The following is a 21,003-nucleotide window of genomic DNA, read 5'->3' as shown; positions in this document are numbered from 1 at the left end:
GCTGTAATATGCATCACACATAGTTGGCCCTCCAACTGTGGATTGATATGTTGCATGTGTACAAGTTCCTGCACAGTCAAAAGGTAGAAGGAAAGGAAAGAAAAAGAAAAATGCTACTCTAATCCTAGGTAGGAAATAGCCAAACAAACAGCAGGATGGTCCTTGTGCAGGGGGTTTGGAGATTGTATTTGATTTGATGGTTGTATTTGTGATATCTTCTATGTAGTTGTTGTTATAGAAATATGAGTTTGTGATAAAATTAGGGTATTTTCCTTAAAGGGAAACTTACGTAAATATACAATATTAAGAAAATATTTACCATTTATAGCAATAAAAAAATAATTTCACTGAACATTTATAATACATTTATAATACAGTTTTAATACATATTGCAGAGAACTATTTATAAAACATATATAATACAAGTTTTATAGATGGATAATACATTTATCACATATTTTAATAGACTTATAATACATTATGTTAGTTTCTTACTACACAAACATAATATATATTTTAAAACACTTATAATACATTTATATTGTATGCATAATTCACTTTTAATACAAGTGTAGATTTATCATAATATTGCTATATATTGCTATAAATGGTAATAAATAAAAAAAAAAATATCGCTAAAATCAGTAATTAATTTTTAAAAAGCACTCAATCAAGTAATTTTTCCTTATTTAAATTCCATAGTGAAAAAGCCCATTATAATTTATCCCGATTTTTTTGATAATTACTCGAATTTTCTTTTTTTTTCTTCAGATTTCTGATATATACAAATGACGCTGATACATCGCGATTTGATACATAAGTCCTTTTCATGATACATCTCTAATTGATACAAACCAAACATTGTAATATCAATAAAACTTATTATCAGCTTATATCACCTAATATATCATGAACACAACAAAAATAGCTGTAAAACTTATGTTTTACTGATACATTTTGTGTTTGGTTTGTATCAACTAGCGATGTATCATGAAAAAGACTTATGTATCAAATCGCGATGTATCAGCATCATTCCTACGTATCAGAAGTGGGATTTTTGAAATTTTTACAAATGGTAGGGAATAATTGAAAATATAGAAATATAAGGTGTGTAATTTGATAATTTTGGCATAAAAGGATTCAAATATTCAAATAGATTAAATATGTTATTAACATATGCAAGATTTTAATTTAGTTGCTATTCATGTGATGTTATTAATAAACTGATCTCATTAGCATTTGCCAGGTCAAATATGATCAGCTCGGATATAAGAACTAAAAAAATGAAAAGTTCCAAGAAAGTACTGGTGATTTGATTTATCACGACTTTTGAGTACACAAAAAAACTAATCAAGTGATATACTTTTGCATGTATCGAATGAATTTTTTTAAATATAAATGTAAAATTCTTCAAACCTTAAAGTCCGGCAAGTTTTTTTTTTTTCCAGAGGCTACTCTGCTTTAAACTACTTAGCTCAAGCCTTTAAAAAGAGTGATAACTAAAAAAAAAGAGTGATATTTTGATCTCATCAAATATTGTTTTTCTTAAGAGTAGTACCAAATGGGTATCAACAAAAGAGTTGAATTTAGGTGACATGAATTAATTGTATCAAATGGGTACCCCGTGCATACGGTATCAACGAAAAATGGGTAAAAGAGTTGTATCAGCATATCAACAAAATTAAAAATGTATTCCACAACGTTTGGTTCAACACAAGCACTGCATAAGTCATAACAAGCTAGTAGTGATACTATTAATTAATCTGCACTCCTTTTTGTGGTAATATATTAGAGTAAATTTGTGGCTATTACACTAACTAATTTCAAAATAAAATAAAAATGTTATTAATATCGGCAAGATATTAATTTGATCATATATCAAGTGTGTTGGGACCGTGCGTATCGTTATCCTAACTCTCCACATTAGTATGATATTGTCCGCTTTGAATCAAGTCCTTACGAATTTGTTTTTAGACACGTCCCAAAAAGCTTCATACTAATGGAGTTGGATAAACACTTATACATTGATACATTTCTTCTTTTCCATCCGATGTGGGATGAATTTGTTACATAATAAAGTGATTTTTTTAAAATTAGTTTGTCTGCACTAATCCCTTTTTTTAAGTGTTAGTTTCGTTCTTCATTTAAACCCTAGAAGAAGGTCAACCATAATATTTACTTAAAAATTCAAACAGTAACATTAAATAAAATTACGTTGACTTTGTTGAGATGATTATTAGGTCTTCCTTTTCATGGGATTTCACAAAGGGGCCGGAAAGTAAAAAAAGTAGTACTTCAAAATTTGAACTTGAATTTGAATTCTTTAATTATTTAGTCAATTTTTAATTTTATATTCATGAAGTTCAAAAATCGTTATATATATTCAAAGAAATATAAAAAATATTTTATATATAAAATATAATTTATTGTTGAGGGGATAAAAGTGAAACCTTCACTAAATCTGCTCGTGATTGTATATATGACTCAGAGATTATATATATATATATATATATATATATATTCTACTTTTAGTCTTCCATCACCAACTAAATTAATTGTTTGTCTGACACGCGAATAATAAACTACTCTTTGGTCAAGTACTATACATATAGATTAATAAGCTAATCTCATTATAGTATTTGCCGGTAAAATATTTTGAAGGCTACTCTATTAAAAATGTAACTCAAGCTTATAAAAAGGGACACTTATTTCCTCATGTCGAATATTTCATAAAACGATCGAAGACATCAAATATTGTTTTTATCGAAGAAAAGTGTTACTTTCTTGGTAATCAAATATAATATATCACAAGGAAATTCATATTGGGAGGGAAGTATGAACGGATAAATAGAACTGTACTCAGATACCTATCAGCAAACTTAGTATTTTATTTGTGATTGCGGTCAATTTTCATTATTTAAAATTTGTTGGGAACAGCTGACTTGTTATAAATTGCCTCTAATTAAAATAGTTGTACAGCCTATTTACTATGGACTTAACCATTCTTGTGCCTATACTGTGTTTTTTTTGTAATACCCATTTCAGTCCTTTTGTGTGTTATAGGCGTCGGTAAACGCTAGCATGATAAGGATAAAGCTCGAGCAAGAGATGTGGAAAAAGGAAATGGGGCCCGCGGATTAAACGACGGGAATTTGGTTGTTTTGGCCGTCGCCGGTAATAACAACAACAGTGGTGGTTGTGGTGCTGCAGCAACTGGAACCAGCACTGCTACAGATGCTGGTTCGTCCCAGGGTTGTTGTTGCGGTGGTGATAGCGGCGGTGGATGCAGTGGAGGTGGTTGCGGCGGTGGATGTGGAGGTTAATTTGAATTAATTTGCACTTTTGACACCACTAGTTGTAAATTTGTTGTTTTCATTTTTACTCGGTATTTTATATCAGCATTGACGTAAAAAACTCAGTTGTAAATTAATGTGCTTTATTGACATTGTTGTAACAACTACTGTTGCCCATATATATTTATCTGGTTGAAGCAGAAAATTTATGTGCTCAAACCAATTTTACTCATGTTGTTGGTACATGTCTTGTATATTTTGTTCCATTCTAATAAATTCCAACCCATGTTGTCTTTAATAAAAAAAAAAAAATTATCTGCTTGAGCGAGAAAATAAATCTCTCAAGGCTAAAACTATATTTTCAAATAGAAAACTTAAAAAAGGGAAAAAAGAAAATTAGCTATCAAAATAAAGTTGAAGTTTTGTGAGTGTCATTTTAACGTCAGTAGTAATAAGTGTATGAACTTCCGATAAAAATGACAAAAATCAGACATAAATACTCAAGTTCAGCCATTTGTGTTTGAACTTTACCGTATTAAATTTCAGACTCAAGTTAAATTTGAATATACGTGCAGAAGAGTTTATAAAATGAGATAAAGTTAATTGACAAATAAAGCAAACTCATGTAATCGTGTCAATAAATTATAAAAAAGAAATCCACAATCTTCTTACGTTGATAATATTGTACTATTCCACAACATTGGTTCAGCACAAGCATTGGTTTAGTCGTAACAAGTTAGTTGTGAATTGTGATGCTATTAATTAATTAATTAATTAATCTGCACTTCTTTTTGTGGTGAAAGTCGTGGCTATTACACTAACTGATTTTCAAATAGATTAAACGTGTTTTTAACATCCGCAAGATTTTAATTTATTGAGTTGCTATTATTGTGATGTTCTTTTAGTTTATCTACCCGTAATTAATCTTTTTGATTATCTTTATTTTGTTATTCATTTATGTCCAAGAAGTTGAGCAACCATAATATTGACTTGAAAATTCAAACAATAACATTAAAGGAAGATTGCATCGACTTTATTGAGATGATTATTAGGTCTTCCTTTTTCCTAGATATATTGTATGACTCGAAGAAAAGAAATTACGGTTACATATGTTACAGTCTTCCATCACCAACTATATTAATTGTTTGGCTAGATGACAGTCAAATCTACTTGGAAAGAAAGGTACTAAAATTGTAGATTAATTAACTAATCTTTGATCAAGTATATAGATTAATAAACTAATCTCATTAGCATTTACTAGGTCAAATATGAGCTCGGATTCATGAACTCAAAAGATGTAAAGTAAATTTCCGAGAAAGTGCTGGTGATTTGATTTATTACGACTTTGAGTACCTAATCAAGTGATATACTTTTGTATATATTCCATGATTTTTTTAATACAAATATAAAATTTGCAGAATTTTTTAGAGGCTACTCTATTCTAAATTTAGCTGAAGCCTATTAAAAGAGTAACACTTATTTTCTTTGAAGAGACATCTCGAATATTTTATAAAATTTTGAGTATTCACAAAAAAATTAAAACATCAAATATTGTCTTCCTCAAAAAGAAATAGTGCTCAGTATTCTTAACACTCGAATATATCACAAGAAGTCTGTATCATCCAATATTCGAAAAATATATTAGTAACAATCTTCGAATCACGAAAAAAAGAGAGAAGAAAGAATCATGGAATCAACAGAATTGGACTCACATATTCATCAATAAAATCATTCTCTAATCATATTCTATTGTAACTGCATGCAGTTAATATTCATCAATTTAAAATTTACTGCAAAGAGATTGGCTTGCTATTAATGGCGGAACCAGAATTTTTAATAAAGGGATTCAAAATCTGAAAAAGTAAACACACGAATTAGTCGAAGGGGATTCGACATCTACTATTTATACATAAAAAAATATTTTAAACATTTATAAATAATATAATTTTTCGCCGAAGAGGGTTCTGATGAACCCCTAACACCATGTGGGTCCGCCACTACTGGCTATATATATAGGCTCTAATTAAAATAGTTGTTAAGCATATTTACTATGGAGGGAGTACTCATTTTAGGGATCATATTGGGCGTTCTTATGATACCCATTTCGGTCATTTTGTACAAACTATGCCGCCGCATGCACGATAAGGATAAGGATAAGGATAAAGGAGGAGACGATTTGGAAATAGGTAGTGGCGCCCGCGTATTAAGAGACGGGAATATGGTTGTTTTGGCCGGAGCCGGAGCAGCTGCCGTCGCCGGTGGTGTAGCTGCAGCGGCAGTGGTTGGTAGCGGTGATAGGGACAAGGATAATAATAATAACAACAGTGGTGGTGGTGCAGAAACTGGAACCAACACTGCTATAGATGCTGGTACGTCCCAGGGTTGTTGTTGCGGTGCAGGCGGGGATTGCGGTGGAGGTGGTTGCGGTGGTTGTGGTGGTTGCGGCGGTTAATTTAAATTAGTTTGCTGTTTTGATACCACCAGTTGTGAATTTTTGTTTTGATTTTTTTATTCGGTGTTCTATATCTGTTGTATGTTAAATTAGTTTTTACTAAATCTTTATTATGAAATTTTACTTGTGAAGTTATTTTTGTTTTTTAATTATATGACTGAAAATTAGATATATATGGAATGAAAAAAATGTTGAAATTTGTGGACATGTAATAAAATGTGAATGCCTTCAGTCAGTCATCAGTGTGCATGAACTTCTGACACTAGACATGATATAAAAATCAATCAAAAATACTTATGTTCAGTTATTTGTGTTTGAATTTCATCATATAAAATTTCATACACAGATTAACTTCAAAATTATAGATTTGAGGTAATTCCAAGAGTACAAAAAAGTTTATAATAATATGAATTATGATATCATGATCACAAACTTAACAAAAAGCGAATTCATTAATGGTCATAAAATCAAGTTAAACCCTAGAAGAAGAAGGTCAACCACAATATTAAGTTAGATTCAATTTAAACCCTAGAAGAAGAAGGTCAACCATAATATTGACTTAAAAATTGAAGCAGTAACATAAAATCAAGATTATGTTGTCTTGTCCCGTGACGGTTTAGGGTTGGTCTTAGGTCTAGGCGTGCCAGTATAGTTATGTTGTTATTGCCCATTGATTATCACTTTATTTTGCTATTGGTATTGTTCTTCTCTTATAGAATTTGCATGATATGATTTGTATATATACTGTTACTCTTTTTTTTGGGACTGATATTTTTGAGTCGAGAGTCTTTCGGAAACACTATTTCTATCTCTATGAGATAGTGGTAAGGTATGCGTACACTCTACCCTTCCTAAACCTCACTTATGGGACCTCACTAGGTATGGTGTTCTTGTTGTTGACTTTAGTGAGATGATTATTAGGCCTTTCCTTTTTCTGAATATCGTACGATTCAAAGAAAAGAAAGATTACATATTCTATTTTTAGGCTTCCATCACCTATTAGCTTAATTATTTGGCTACTAGATTAATAAACTAATATTTTTGATTAAGTACATAGATTAGTAAACTAATCTCATGTCAAATATATGAGCTTGGATCCAGGAACTAAAGAAAATGAAAAGACAAATTCCGAGAAAGCGCTGGTGATTCGATTTATTGCAACTTTGACTACATAAAAATATTTAATCAACTAATATACTTTGTATATTCAATAAATATTTTAGGACAAATACAAAGTTTTTCAAATCCTCAGGTCCGTTAGGGTTTTTGGGAGACTATTTTATTCTGAACCGTAGATCACATTTTTCCTTAAAGAGACGGTCTAATATCCCACAAATTTTTGGGTATTCACAAAGTCACAAAGTCGTAAGGCTTAAGCTATATTACCAAATAGAAGTAGAAATTAAAGGGAAAGGGGAAAAGATTAGCTTAATTATATCCATGTAATAATGTCGTAATCCAAATGATTTAACTTATTAAATTACTTGCTATTCATGTGACACTAATTTTATTCTTTGTTTATATCCAAGATGTGGGGTCCAGTCTCTACCTTTTTTTTCAAACAATTTGTTGGTCACACTTTGTTAAAAGTGGCTGGCCAACGTTTCTTTTTGTCAAAAAATGCAAAGTTCTTCAGCTCCTTATTTGATGTATTCAATTCACAGAGCAACCTTCTCTTGTTTGTGCCTGAGCTCCTCCAGTATTATCTGCATCCATATTACCTCTTTGCTAGCTTGTGTAGCTGCTACATATTCTGCTTTCGTCGTAGCCAGGATAGACTGCAGTTTTGAAACCCAGCTTACAACTTCCATAGCAAGAGTAAACACATAACCTATGATGGATTTGCTTTTATCAAGATCACATGTATAATCTGAATTAACATAACCTTTAACAATAAAGTCTGATCCTCCATGACACATTGCAACATCTGAGATACTCTTGATATATCTCAGGATCCTCTTAACAGTATTCCAATGCTCTCTACCAGGATTAGCCATGTATCGACTAACCATTCCCACTGCTTATGCAATGTTAGATCTTGTACATACCATGACGAACATTAAACTTTCTACTGCTGATGCATACGGTACTCAAGACATCTCCATCCTCTCTGCTTTATTGCTAGGACTCATACTTGAGGATAACTTGAAATTAATAGGAAGTGGGGTATAAATTGACTTACAGTCTTGCATCTTGAAGCGTCACAAGATTTTCTTCAAGTAGTTCTCTTGAGAAAGCCAAATATTCCTATTATTTCTGTCTCGGTGAATTTGCATTCCTGGATTCTTTTTTGCTGGTCCCAAGTTCTTCATTTTAAATTCTCTAGCCAACTGTGCCTTTAAATTTGTGAGACGATCTTTGTTGGGGCCTGCTACTAACCTGTCATGAACATACAACAGCAAAATAATAAAATCGTCATCACCAAATCTCTTGTAATAAACACAAGGATCTGAACTATGTCTGTTGTATCCAAGGCTAATAATGAAGGAATCAAATCTCTTATACAACACCTCGGCGCCTGTTTAAGACCGTATAGAGATTTGTTTAACCTACAAACCATGTTCTCTTTTCCTTGTTCTTCAAAACCTTCTGGTTGAAGCATATAAATTTCTTCTTCAAGCTCTCCATGAAGAAATGCAGTTTTGACATCTAACTGCTCCAAGTACAAGTCAAATATAACACACATTGTCAGGACCACTCAAATTGTTGTGAGTCGAACCACCGAAGAAAATATATCATTGAAGTCTATACCTTCTTTCTGAGCGAATCCTTTTACCACCAATCTTGCAAGATACTTCTCCACTTGATCATTACCATTGTGTTTGATCTTATAGACCCATTTGTTTCCAATGGCCTTCTTTTCTTGTGGTAATTGAACAAGATCCCATGTTTAATTTTTATGAAGAACCTCAATTTTTTCTCGCATTGGTGCCATCCACAGAGATGATTCTTGGTCTTTCATAGCCTCGTGAAAAGTTTAAGGCTGGTATTGCTTCAGAAGAAATTGAAACTTCTTCTATTTCTTCAATTTCAACTGTAGTAGTCTCTAATTTTTTTTCGAAGTGCTTCCTTCTTTTGCTTGTATCTTATTTTCAACAAATACAAAATTCCTGTTGATTACCACCTTGTGGGCAGTGAAATCCCACAAACGATACCCCTTGACTCCATCAGCATATCCTACGAAAATACATTTTCTGATTTTGGATCCAATTTCAATTTTTCTTGGGTATTGTACATAACATAAGTAGGACTTTCGAATATATGTAAGCAAGAATAATCAGCTGATTTTCCTGTCCATATCTCCATTGGTGTTTTCAAATCAATTGTGGTTGATGGTGATCGATTGATCACATAATATGCAATTTTGACAACTTTTGCCTAGAATGGTTTTTCCAATCTTGTAGTTGCCAACATAACTTTTGTTCATTCCAACAAGGTTCTATTCATCCACTCTACTACTCTATTTTATTGTGGAGTATATGCCACTGTGAACTGCCTTTTAATACCTTCTTGTTTACAAAAGTTATCAAATTCATCACCAGTGTATTCTCCTTCATTATCTATCCTCAAACACTTGATCGTTTTCTCAAATTCAAGTTCCACCTGCGCTTTGAACTCTTTAAAAATCGGAAAAACATTTGCCTTTCTCTTGATTAGATACACCCAACTTCTCTTGGAAAAGTGTCGATAAATGACATGAAATATTTTGCTCCTCCTAAGAATTCCACCGGTGCTTGCCAGACATCAGAGTAGAACAGATCTAATATTTCCTTACTTTTAGCAGAGGAGCTGCTAAACTTCAGTTTATGCTGCTTATTGGTAACACAATGCTCACAAAAGGGTAGTGAAATCTTTTTGAGCCCTGGAAGAAGCTTTTGCTCAGCAAGAATTTTTAAATCTCGTTCTGACATATGGCCAAGTTTACGATGTCACATCATCATTGATTCTTCAAATGAACTTGCTGACGCGGTTGATGCTTCTCCTTCTTGGTGTGTTTCACCTTTAAGCACATATAGTTTTGTAATAAATTTTTCTGCTTTTATCACTACAAGCGCTTCTTTTGATATTTTCATGATTCCACTATGAGTCTTATATGAACATCCATTATTATCTAATTATCCTAAAGACAATAGATTCTTCCTTAAGTCTTTTACATGTCGTACCTCTTGAATGATGCGTACCGTGCCATCATATATCTTTATTTTGATGGACTCAATATCAATAACATCCAAAACATGATCGTCTCTTATGAACACAGATGCTCCTGAGATAGGTTTATATTGATGGAACCATTCTCTCTAGGAAGTCATATGCCATGTTGCTTTCGTGTCTAAGATCCAGACATCAGTAAAATATTTTCTGCCTTCATTATTTGATATTGCTTCACTATATAAAATATCACCATCATCCGAGGTACTTGCAACATTCCCTTGAGCATTTGATGACTTAGAGTGTTCACTCTTCTTCTTGAATCAATAATACTTATTGATGTGCCCTTTTTTGCTACAGTTGTGACACTTGATATTTTTCTTATTTCTTGATTTAGATCTACCATGATTGTGACTCCCACTGGGGCCATGTTTAATTGGTTTTCCTCTCACCATCGTCAAAGCTTCAGCTTGGTACGAGCTTGTTTGTCTGTCTTTTTTATTTTTGCGTTGATTTTCTTCTTCTAAGATAACAGATGCAACTTCATCGAAAACTATACTGTCTGTATTATTCGTCAGGTTGATGATGAGTTGATCATACGAGTCAGGAAGACTTTGAAATAGAAGCTCCGCACATTCAGTCCCCTTTATTTTTCAGCTCACTATTGTAAATTGCAAAAATAGAGTATTCAAAGTATTGATGTATTCAGTAACTGAAATGGACTCTGTAACACCCCAATTTTCTTTTAAGAAGAAAAAAATATTTTTTAGCTACGTTTTTGGGTGATCTGACTTCGGGAGGTCATAAACCCATTAGCATTTAGAAATTTGGGAAAACTAATAAAATAAACGTTGTAGATAATTGAAATACCTTTCCAACCATAGGTTGTGGTCTCATATATGATACCGGGATAAAAAGTTATGGATATTTTAAGGCATAAAAGTCAAGCTGGGTAGCGATTTTGGGCCCAACCCGATTCCAAGTCGGGTTAGGCTCATTTTCCCTAACATTTAAAGGATAAGTTCAGCCTTATATCTTCATTTTCAGACCATAAATTTCCAGAATATTTTAGAGGGTGAGAGAGAGAACTCCTAGGCTAAGAAAAACCATTGCGACCCAAATTCGAGTTCTGAATTCTAAAGCTCATGAAGAGAAAGGTGTTGCACGTTGTGTTGCCTTCAGTTTGAGCTACAAATCATCTAAGAATGAGTGTGTTGTCATGGTTTTTGCACACCTAAGGTAAGATTTCTTTTTCTTGTAACACGCTTGTTTAGAGATTTAACGGATTAAAATGGAGGAAGTAGCGTTGTAAACTTGTTTGTTGCTTTGTTGGGACTTATGGATTATGGGTTGTTTTGGTTGGATTAAATGGATGAAATTAGCTATGTTATGATGTAGAATGATTTTTGATATTGTTGTTGATGTTGTTGATAAGTTGTTATCGAAATTGGGGGAATAAACTTTGTTTTGCAAACCTATTTTTGAATGGAACTGTTGTTAGTAATATTATTATAACTCTTTGTGTAAAGCTTCGTTTTGAGTGATTCAAGATATTTTGGAAAGCTATTTCATAGTTTCATAACTTTTATTTAGGCTCTAAAACCCAGTTTTTCTTTTATCTACTCGAAAAAGGGTGATGAAGTATAGGGGAGGTGCTGTCCATATTTTATTTTGAAAACCTACATGGACTGTTGTTGGTATTTTGGACATATCTTTTTGTATAGAATTGATGTAGGGGTGATTCAATATTTTATGCGATCCTAAGACATATGTATATAACTTTCATTGAGGCCACAAAGCCTATTTCCCCTATTTACCCCTTCAAAACTGAGCAACAATACAAGACAGTAAGCTGTCCAAAATTCCCATTTTGATAGTTTAGGCTGATTTTTATTGATTTCATGTTGAGTTTCGATATGCTGAGACTTTTAAACTTAAGTAGATATTTGAGTTTGTGTTTAATGTGTATATGCTCTTATACAAGCTAATAGGAACTATTTGACGAAGTGAATTTTGGTTGGTGTATGACGTAGATGAATTGAACTCATCGAGTTGTGGCAGAACTTATTATGTGCTAAAACACCAAGGTTTGTGTATAAACTTGAACTTGAAATATTTTGTTTTCTGAAATTTGAAGTATTTTCATGGGTTGTTTCCTTACTCCTTGTCTTGTATTATGGTTTAACTATTATCTCAAATATTGCAAAACTTTTTCTAAACTGTCCACTTGTACGAATTGCTTGATCATTTTGCATTCTTATTGGGACTTTGTCCTTCTTGTTATGGTGACTTATCCTCGATATTGGCATGCCTCTCGATTTGGATCTTGTCCATATTGACTTTGGATTTATATTTCATCTTGACGATGGATTTTCGTCTATTTTCTAGTAGGAGTGGAAACCACTTTCAACATGGTTCTTGATTCTCTTGATATTGGGTGATGACCCTTCTTGATATGGGCTTCGGTCCTTCTTGATTTACAGGATTCGGTCCATCTTGGTACTGATTGTTCTTAGTATGAAGACATGACGTACATATTAGGCGAAATTAATTATTTGACAACTCTTTCGAATTGAATTGTAATCTTTCTTGATACTTGAGCCTTCAAATATTAATATTGATATTTTGAAACTCTTCAAGATTTGTATTCGATACTTTGATATACTTGTTCACTTGGGCTTACTTTTACCTTATTGAGCCACTCGCTATGAACAAGGGAATTGAAGAATTTAATGGGTCAAACCCAAAGTTTATACACCACTAAGCTTTTTGCTTAGCGATAGTTGTTTTTTATCGTAGGTAATGTGTGGGACGAGATATGAAGATGGCCGTTTGGAGTAGACCTTTTGGAGCTCTTGTGAATATCACATCTGCATATGTATCTAGTTTTGTAAATATTTTGGGGACTTGTACAGGATACATGTGGTACTCATGTATAAAATTTTGAAGGCTTGTGAAAACAAAACCATATGCTTGTAACTTGAATTGGGTGACTAGTTTTGCTATTTTTGGAGTGTGCTTTTAACTCAAGTCATTCTATTTACTTGGTTTATACTTTGACTTGTCATTATATACAAAGAAAGATAATAATTTGGTGATAATTACTAGTTTGAGTTTAGTGTATTTTATGGACCCACAATTGTGTTGAATTGGAAATAGAGTTTCAAAACAAGTTTTCTAAATGTGTTGACTATTTGAGATTATAAAAAAAACTATCTTTTGCTTCGTAAGTGGCATCCTCCCAAAGGGGATGCTACATACTTGGCCTCGTACAATCTCGTAAGAGTAACCCATATTTCTTCACCGTCCGTTTTTTAGCCATTCTAAACAACACTTGATCAGCTAGTGTCAAGTGTAGATAGCAACTGCGTTGCTGTCTATGTCATTCCACTTGCTGTCATCAGTAAAGTATGTGGGCCTGCCTTCAATTGCAACTAAGCAATTGTCTTTTCTCAATATCGCTCTTATTTTTTCAATTTCCACAATAAAAAAATAGTCCTATTGAATTTCTAAACATCTAACTTTGTTGTACTCGACATTGTTATTTACTTCACACCATTCTAAATTATTTCTAAATATTTTTGCAAACAATCGTGACAAAATATACCGTCACCAAATTTTACTACTCAAAAATTTACTATTCATAGATAGTACCTTCGCATAAAACAGACAAAATAACCGAGGTCTCTGATACCACTATTAGGGGGAGGAAGTACCACAACTAAAATTTGATATGATAATAAATAATGAAAATAAATTGGACACGAGAATTTTACGTGAAAATCTCTCAAACAGATAGAGGGGAAAAACCACGGGGTAGAAGGACTTTATTATGATAATATGGGAGTACACTGCTCTCAAATACAAAGAAAAAACAACAATAAACACTTCTCTCTTGTAAAATGAATAACTCACTAAAGAGGACATTCAAGACTACAATATTTATCTTGGTGTATAACTTTTTGTGTTCTTATAACTCTCTGTGTGTTTTTACTCTTTTGAATTGTATTTTTGTGGGATGATCTAAATGAGGCAAGAGGTCCTCTATTTATAGAAAATTGGAATTGCGTAAAATACGCGTTTTCGTGTAAAATACATGTTTTCTTGTCAAAAATTGCTAAAGAAGGCAATAATTTTTGAAATGCATAAAATACACGTTTCTTCTTGGACGGTGCATGTGTACCTTTCTTTTTGACTTTCTTGCGCTCTTCAAATAACAGTAGAAGTGGGCATTCAATATTTGATTTGATAATTTAAAGTTCACTTTCGATAATGGATAATTATTAAAAAAAAATAAAAATAATATATATATATATATATATATATATATATATATATATATATATATATATATATATATATATATATATTAAATATTAAACTTTCAAATTATGGTTAGATATTATAAATCAAACTTTAGTGTAATAAATTCTGATTCGATTCAATAATTTATATTCACTCCTAATGACATATGTTGTTTATTTACAGTAAAATTCGTTTGTCACTAATTTTTATTTTCTTTATAGTGGACAATTTTTTTAATATTTGGCTAGTTTTTCTGTGATAGAAAAAATTTTATAACTCTATAAATAGAGTTGCATTCCTTCGGACTTAGTAACATATTCCACAATGTATTTCTAAAATTTTTAAGAGTTTTCTTTGTGGGGGAATTCGTGAGACACAAGTGTTACATTATCACTTATGTGAGCCTCTTTTTATAATTCTGAGAGAATTTGTGAGGTTATTTCTCTCGATATTTCATACGATCCTGGTCTTAATTCGTGAGACACAAGTGTTACATTATCATTTATGTGAACCTCCTTTTATAATTCTGAGTGAATTTGTGAGATTATTTCTCTCAATATTTCATACGATCCTGATTTTTTATATAGTAAATTGCTCATCAATCTGCTCTTGTGAATTAGGTTGATTGACCGAACCATGTTAAATGCTATTATTTTTTTTGTACATTTCTCTTTTTATCTTCTTATTTATGATCTTCCTGCTTAGAGATAACATATTCTAGTTTTATGCTTCCATCATCAATTAGCTTAATTGTTTGACTGACACGCAAATAAAATTGTATAAAAAGGTACTTAAATTATAGATTAATTAGATGATCTTATGTCAAGTATCTACTAGGCCAAAATATGAGCTCAGATTCAGTTGAACAATTCATGATAATCCTGGTTCAAAAGATCTAAAAATATATGAAATGAAAAGTTTCAAAGTAAGCGCTAGTGATTTGTTTAAGGATTATGAAAAGTCAAAAAATTACATATTCTATGGGCTATGAAGTAGATTAATTCAAATGATTATTATTCCTTTTTTTCCTGGATATTGTACGATTCAGAGAAAAAAAGATACATATTCTATTTATAGGCTTCCATCACCAATTAGCTTAATTTCTTGGCTGACACATGTCGAATTAGAAAGAAAGGTACTTAAACTGTACTAGATTAATAAACTAATATTTTTGATTAAATACATAGATTAATAAACTAATGTCATGTCAAACATTTGCCATGTCAAATATGAGCTCGGATTTAGGAACTAAAAGAAATTGAAAAGAGAAGTTTCAAGAAAGAGCTAATGATTTGGTTTATTACAACTTTACATAAGAAAATTCACTCAACTAATATATTTTGTACATATTCAATAAATATTTTAACAAAAATACAAAATATATTCTTCAAATTCTAAGGTCGGAGTTTTTGGAATCTACTTTATCATGTATTTTTGATTATGCCTATAAAAAGAGATACATATTTTCTTAAAGAGACATTTCAAATATCCTACAAAGTTTTAAATATTCACAATGATATCAAGACATTAAATATCGTCTTTTTTTTAAAAAAATAAATAATATTGCTTGACGTTTTTTGCGATCAAATATATCATGAATTTTAAAGGCACTAAACATATATGAAATGTAAGAGCCGGTCATGATTTAATTTAAGGCAGAAATATGTAAAATTGTCCCTCCTAGGAAGATTATTCCAGAATAACTTCAACAAGGTCTTTTGCAGCGACTTTGCCGCCACTAGGTATAGCTGTTGTGGCATTCCTTAAAGTAGCCACAAAATCTTCTGTTTGATATTAATTATAATTTTGTATATAAATCCTTTTTTTTCTTAACAGATGTAATGAAGTAATTAATCTATGTTTGGTCCTTTATTATTAATAAATAAGTGCTTAAAGTAATTCCACACATCTAAACATATATTTTTAATAAGGTGAAAATTGTTTACACACCCCTCAATGTAAGTAGATAATTCTTAGAAATTTGTTATAAAATATACCTTTATTTTTATTAATTATTTTTGTATTACCTTCGTTGAAATATATATATTAAAAGTTATTATTACCTATTATTTTTACTATAAATAAATATTGGAAATCTGATTATTAACAAATTAGTTTAAATAAGTACTAAGAAACTCTTTGCACACTACAAAAGGCTTCTTCTTTTTTTTTTTTTTGGCGTGGTTATGATTTTGTGGTAACTTAGTCAACACAAATGTGTATATTTAGTGGCAACACAAGAAATCGTCACAAATAACATTTAGTTAATTATGAAAGTACTTGCCACAACTCTAATGTGGCCACTAAACACATACACTGACGACTTTGTGGGAGTAACATTAAATCAAGATTACGTTAACTTTAGTTCATGAGATGATTATAATTAGGGTCTTCCTTAATTTAGTCTTAACATCTTGTTAGGGTGACACGCAAAACGAATTGGAAGGAGAGGTACTAAAATTTATAGATCAATAAGATGATGTTAAGTCAAGGGAAATAAAAATATATGAAATGAAAAGTTCCAAAGTAAGCGTTGGTGATTTAATTAGAATTATATATGAAGAGCCAAAAAATATTACAACTTGAGTACATAAAAAAAATATTTCTATATTTAGGCTATGAAGTGGAAAAAATAATATCGTAATTGGTTGGTGGCTTCCTATAAATAGCCATTAATTAAAATAATTGTTAAGCAAGTACATTTACTTAGCTATTTCTGAAATTTTCTCCGTTTATTATGTACTTACTCATTTTTGGGATACTACTCGGCGTTCTTATGATACTGATTTCGGTCATTTCGTACAAAATATATCGCCTCATACGCGATAAGGATAAAGGAGGAGGCGATGTGGAAATAGATAGGCGGGACTGTGGATTAAGACGCAGGATAGCGGTTCTTTTGGGCGGCGCCGGAGCAGCTACCGTTGCTAGTGATGCAGTGGCAGCGAATGGCACCGGCACTACTACAAATGTTGTTACGTACCATGGTTGTTGAGGTGGTGGCGGTGATGGTAGCGGCGGTTGCGGTGGTGGTGGCGGTTGTGGAGGTGGTTGTGGGTAATTTGAATTGATTTGTAATTTGAAAAGACCACCCGATTGTAAATTGTTTGTTTTGATTTTCTACTGTCTCAACTCTCATATCCTCTTCCTCCTTTTTTTGTTCTTCCTTGTGAGTTGGGGAGTGAAAATGGCTTTTGCTAATCACATTTTTGACGCGATATATCATAAAGTCTCACTAGTGAAATTAGCTAGTAAATTTTTAATTATATGGTTGAAGAATAGTTATCTTTGAATTTTACCTCGAGTAGAAAGTGTTGGAAGATGAACACCTGAAAAACTTCAAAAATGCTTAAATCATATCTGCATTTTTACTCATATTTGTTGTGGTGTTCTTAAATTTATGTCCTTAATAAAAAAAAGGTTACAAATTATAAACTAATTTTATACTTTTATTATAGCATAATATTTCATAAGTTATGTTCAGACTTAATCAGTTTCAAAAAAACTTATGTGCACTAAACATAGGTTTAATTACTAAAATCACAAAAACGTGCAATTTTATGTCTCTTAACTATTGGAGTAGGTCAAAAATGGTTCCTTAATAATGTATTTATCGAATTTAGTCCTTTAACTATTCAAAAACTTATCAGGTTTGGTCCCTTAACTATACATTTACCGGTTTTAGTCTCTTAACTGTATATTAACTGGTTTAGTTTTTTAAATATTCGGAAACTTATCAGGTTTGGTCTTTGTCAATTTTTTTTTATACAAATAACTTAGGTTTATATTAACGGAGCTTATGTCTTCCTAAAATTAAATCTTTAATCCATTTTTTCAATTGTTTCTCTCCCCTTACTTCTTTTTCGTTAAATTACTCTTACGAAAAAAATAATCTTCAAAATAAATTTAATAAAGAAAAAAGATATAATTAACTCCTAATTTTAATTAATGGAAGGATAAAATGAATCATATTATTGGTTGTAATAACTTGAGTATGCTATGATATTTTCTCCAATCAAGATGATTAAACGAGTCAGTTTGGATTGGCTTATAAGTTGTTTTCAGCTTTTTTGAGTATTTGACTGATAAACTTAAAGTCATTTTGTGCTTAAAATATAAGCTCAAAAAAATAATTGAGTTTGTTTGGCTTAATTTATCTAAAACAGCTTATGAAGTATTTTATATAAGTTAAGTCAAACAGACTCTTAATTATATCTACTAATTAACCAACGTGATAAGTGCAATTTAACATGCCATTTAAGACTACTGTCTATCTAGCAATTTACAGGTTACTAATTCACTTCTTATTATGAGCAATCACTTTTCATAACTTTGTAATTAATCTAAAAGCAATCTTCCAAATCACTGGCGACGCCTTTGCGACATAATGGACAAATTGAAGCACAAGTTGTGAATAGGTGAAGATTAACATATATGGTAACTACTCTATTGAATCTGGTAAAGTAGGCATGCATTTATGGCCTCTAATCCGAGATGATAACGGAAGTTTTACTATGGCATTTGCTGCTCCTTCGACATGTGCATGCCAACAACAATATGACTGAGGTTACTACTGCTAAGTTTGGGGTGAATTGATGTATAGCTAATAACTACAGACAATTTATCCTAGAACTATACTCCCTGTTTAGTGCTAATATGAGGTATGTGGAGATCGACCATATTCAATGTGAAATGAATGAAGTTAAGTCAAACATATGCCACGCCAAATATATGAGCTCACATTCATCAGTTGAACAATTCATGATACTCCTGGAGTTGAAAAGAATTAAATAAATGAAAAGAAAAATGAGAGTCAAAAAGTATTACAACTTGAGTACATAAAAAATTAATCCTATGGGCTATGAAGAGGGAAAAATAACATCGTAATTGGTCGGTGTCTTGCTATAAATAGCCTCTAATTAAAATAGTTGTTATGCAAGCTATGGACTTAACCATTTTTGCCATCATATTTTGCGTTTTTGTGATGCCCATTTTGATCATTTTGTGCGCCATATGGCGCTACAAACGCCAGAAGGATGAACATAAAGGAGGAGCCGATGTGGAAATGGCGGGTAGTGGGGCCCGCGGATTAAGAGACGGGAATATCATTGGTTTGGCCGAAGCCGGACGAGCTGTTCTCGAAGGTGGTGCAGCCGTAGTTATAGTGGTTTTGTAGGGCGGTGGCGGCAGCGGCGATGGTGGTGGTGACTCTGGCGGTTGTGTGGTGATTAATTTGAATTAATTTAATTTGTAGTCTTTGGAAGGTGTTGGACGATGTACCTGAAAATTGTGACATATAATTAAATGCTTGAATATTTTGTATTGCTCTATAATTTATGTCAATTTATGTTCAACAATGATTTTACTTTCTAAAGAACTTATGTTTTACTATATATAAATTCGAGCTAAAAGACAAAAATTAAAAATCAATCGACAAAAACTAAAGCACAATTCATTTAAACTGCAAAACGTATAATTTTATGTATATATTTAGTTGCGTACTTTACAAACACCTTTTGAACTAGAAAATTATTCTCAAAATCTAGCAGCGGCCTCAAGTCTCAAAAAGACTTTTTGCTGCATTGATACAAAGACTTTATTTTTGCTTCCCGAAAGACTTTATTTTTGCTTCCCGAAGTGTATAGATAAAGTAAAGGGAGAACAAAGATTAGAAGACATTACAGAAAGGAAAATAATTCTTAATTTATTGAAAATAATTAAACAGCGTAGGGAAAAAGAGATCCCATTGATGTCTACAAAGATTATAATTAACTAGTTCAGACTCTACTCTTTATATAATTACATTTAGGATCAATTGCCAATTCATTTTAAACCAAAAAAAATGGTAAACTAAATATCGGTTCATTTTATTAGAAAAGCTTGGGTCAATGGTACGGTCCGGACGGTTGTTTTATGAAATTTATAATATATTATTTTTTGGCTATATTAGTTCTTATAATTGAAACTCGACTTTTCAAAACCGTTTCATTATTTCGGTTTCTCTTCGGTATCGGTAAGATTCGGTTCATTTTTGGTTTTTTATTAAAAAAATATAAAAATTAGAACACACTATTATGTATACTTAAAAAACAAACAAAAAAAAATGCTCTTACGTATACTTGGGATGACTTTGACAAAAAATCTTTAAACATTTTTATTGTTAAAGAGGTGCTGAATCAAGAAAACAAGAATAGAAATTCATCACATTATATTTATGGTAGTGTAAAAAAAATATAAAGCAAAGACAAAATATATAATTTACATCACACGAGCTGAAACAATCAATCAACATGAAACTCAAGAACTGAGTTTACTTAATTTATGTATTCAATAAGAGAAATTTAAACCATAAGAAAGAAAAAATATCTAATAACTTGTAGCTTTTTTATCCAAGATCGTTGGAATACCTTGTAGTTTACTAGTTACTATTCAAGAGTTGAGATGTTAGAACTAATTTAATTTTAATCGGAGTAAAATAAAAAGTTTTAGTATTAGGACTTTGAGTGTTAATTATATTGTCGCTTGTAATCACTTTCATTATCTTGTGTCTAAAGCAAAAAATTTAATAGTATTATTTTTAAATTTGATATATAAAATATATTTTACATATATATTATTCGGTATGTTTCGGTATTTTTTCGATTAATTTTTACAAAATAAAAACCTACCTAATTATTCGGTACGGTTATAAATTTATATGAAAACCATCAATTTTATTAAAAGAAACCTAAAATCGGTTTGGTACAGTTCGGTTCGGTCGGTTAAGTCGATTTTTTGAAATCCATTGACACCCCTAGACTCAAA

General features: G+C 31.5%; 1 protein-coding gene across 1 annotated transcript; it reads left to right on the top strand.

Moving 5' to 3' along the window:
- Positions 1-5,343: 5,343 nt before the first annotated feature.
- Positions 5,344-5,745, top strand: LOC129891837 (glycine-rich cell wall structural protein 1-like). The gene has a single exon (XM_055967318.1). The coding sequence runs from the start codon at positions 5,344-5,346 to the stop codon at positions 5,743-5,745; it is 402 nt and encodes a 133-aa protein (XP_055823293.1).
- The last annotated feature ends 15,258 nt before the right edge of the window (positions 5,746-21,003 follow it).

This window comes from Solanum dulcamara, chromosome 6, assembly GCF_947179165.1.
Source record: "Solanum dulcamara chromosome 6, daSolDulc1.2, whole genome shotgun sequence".
Taxonomy (NCBI): domain Eukaryota; kingdom Viridiplantae; phylum Streptophyta; class Magnoliopsida; order Solanales; family Solanaceae; genus Solanum; species Solanum dulcamara.
The sequence above is the reverse complement of the archived record's forward strand: the minus strand, read 5'-3'. Positions and strand labels throughout refer to the sequence as shown.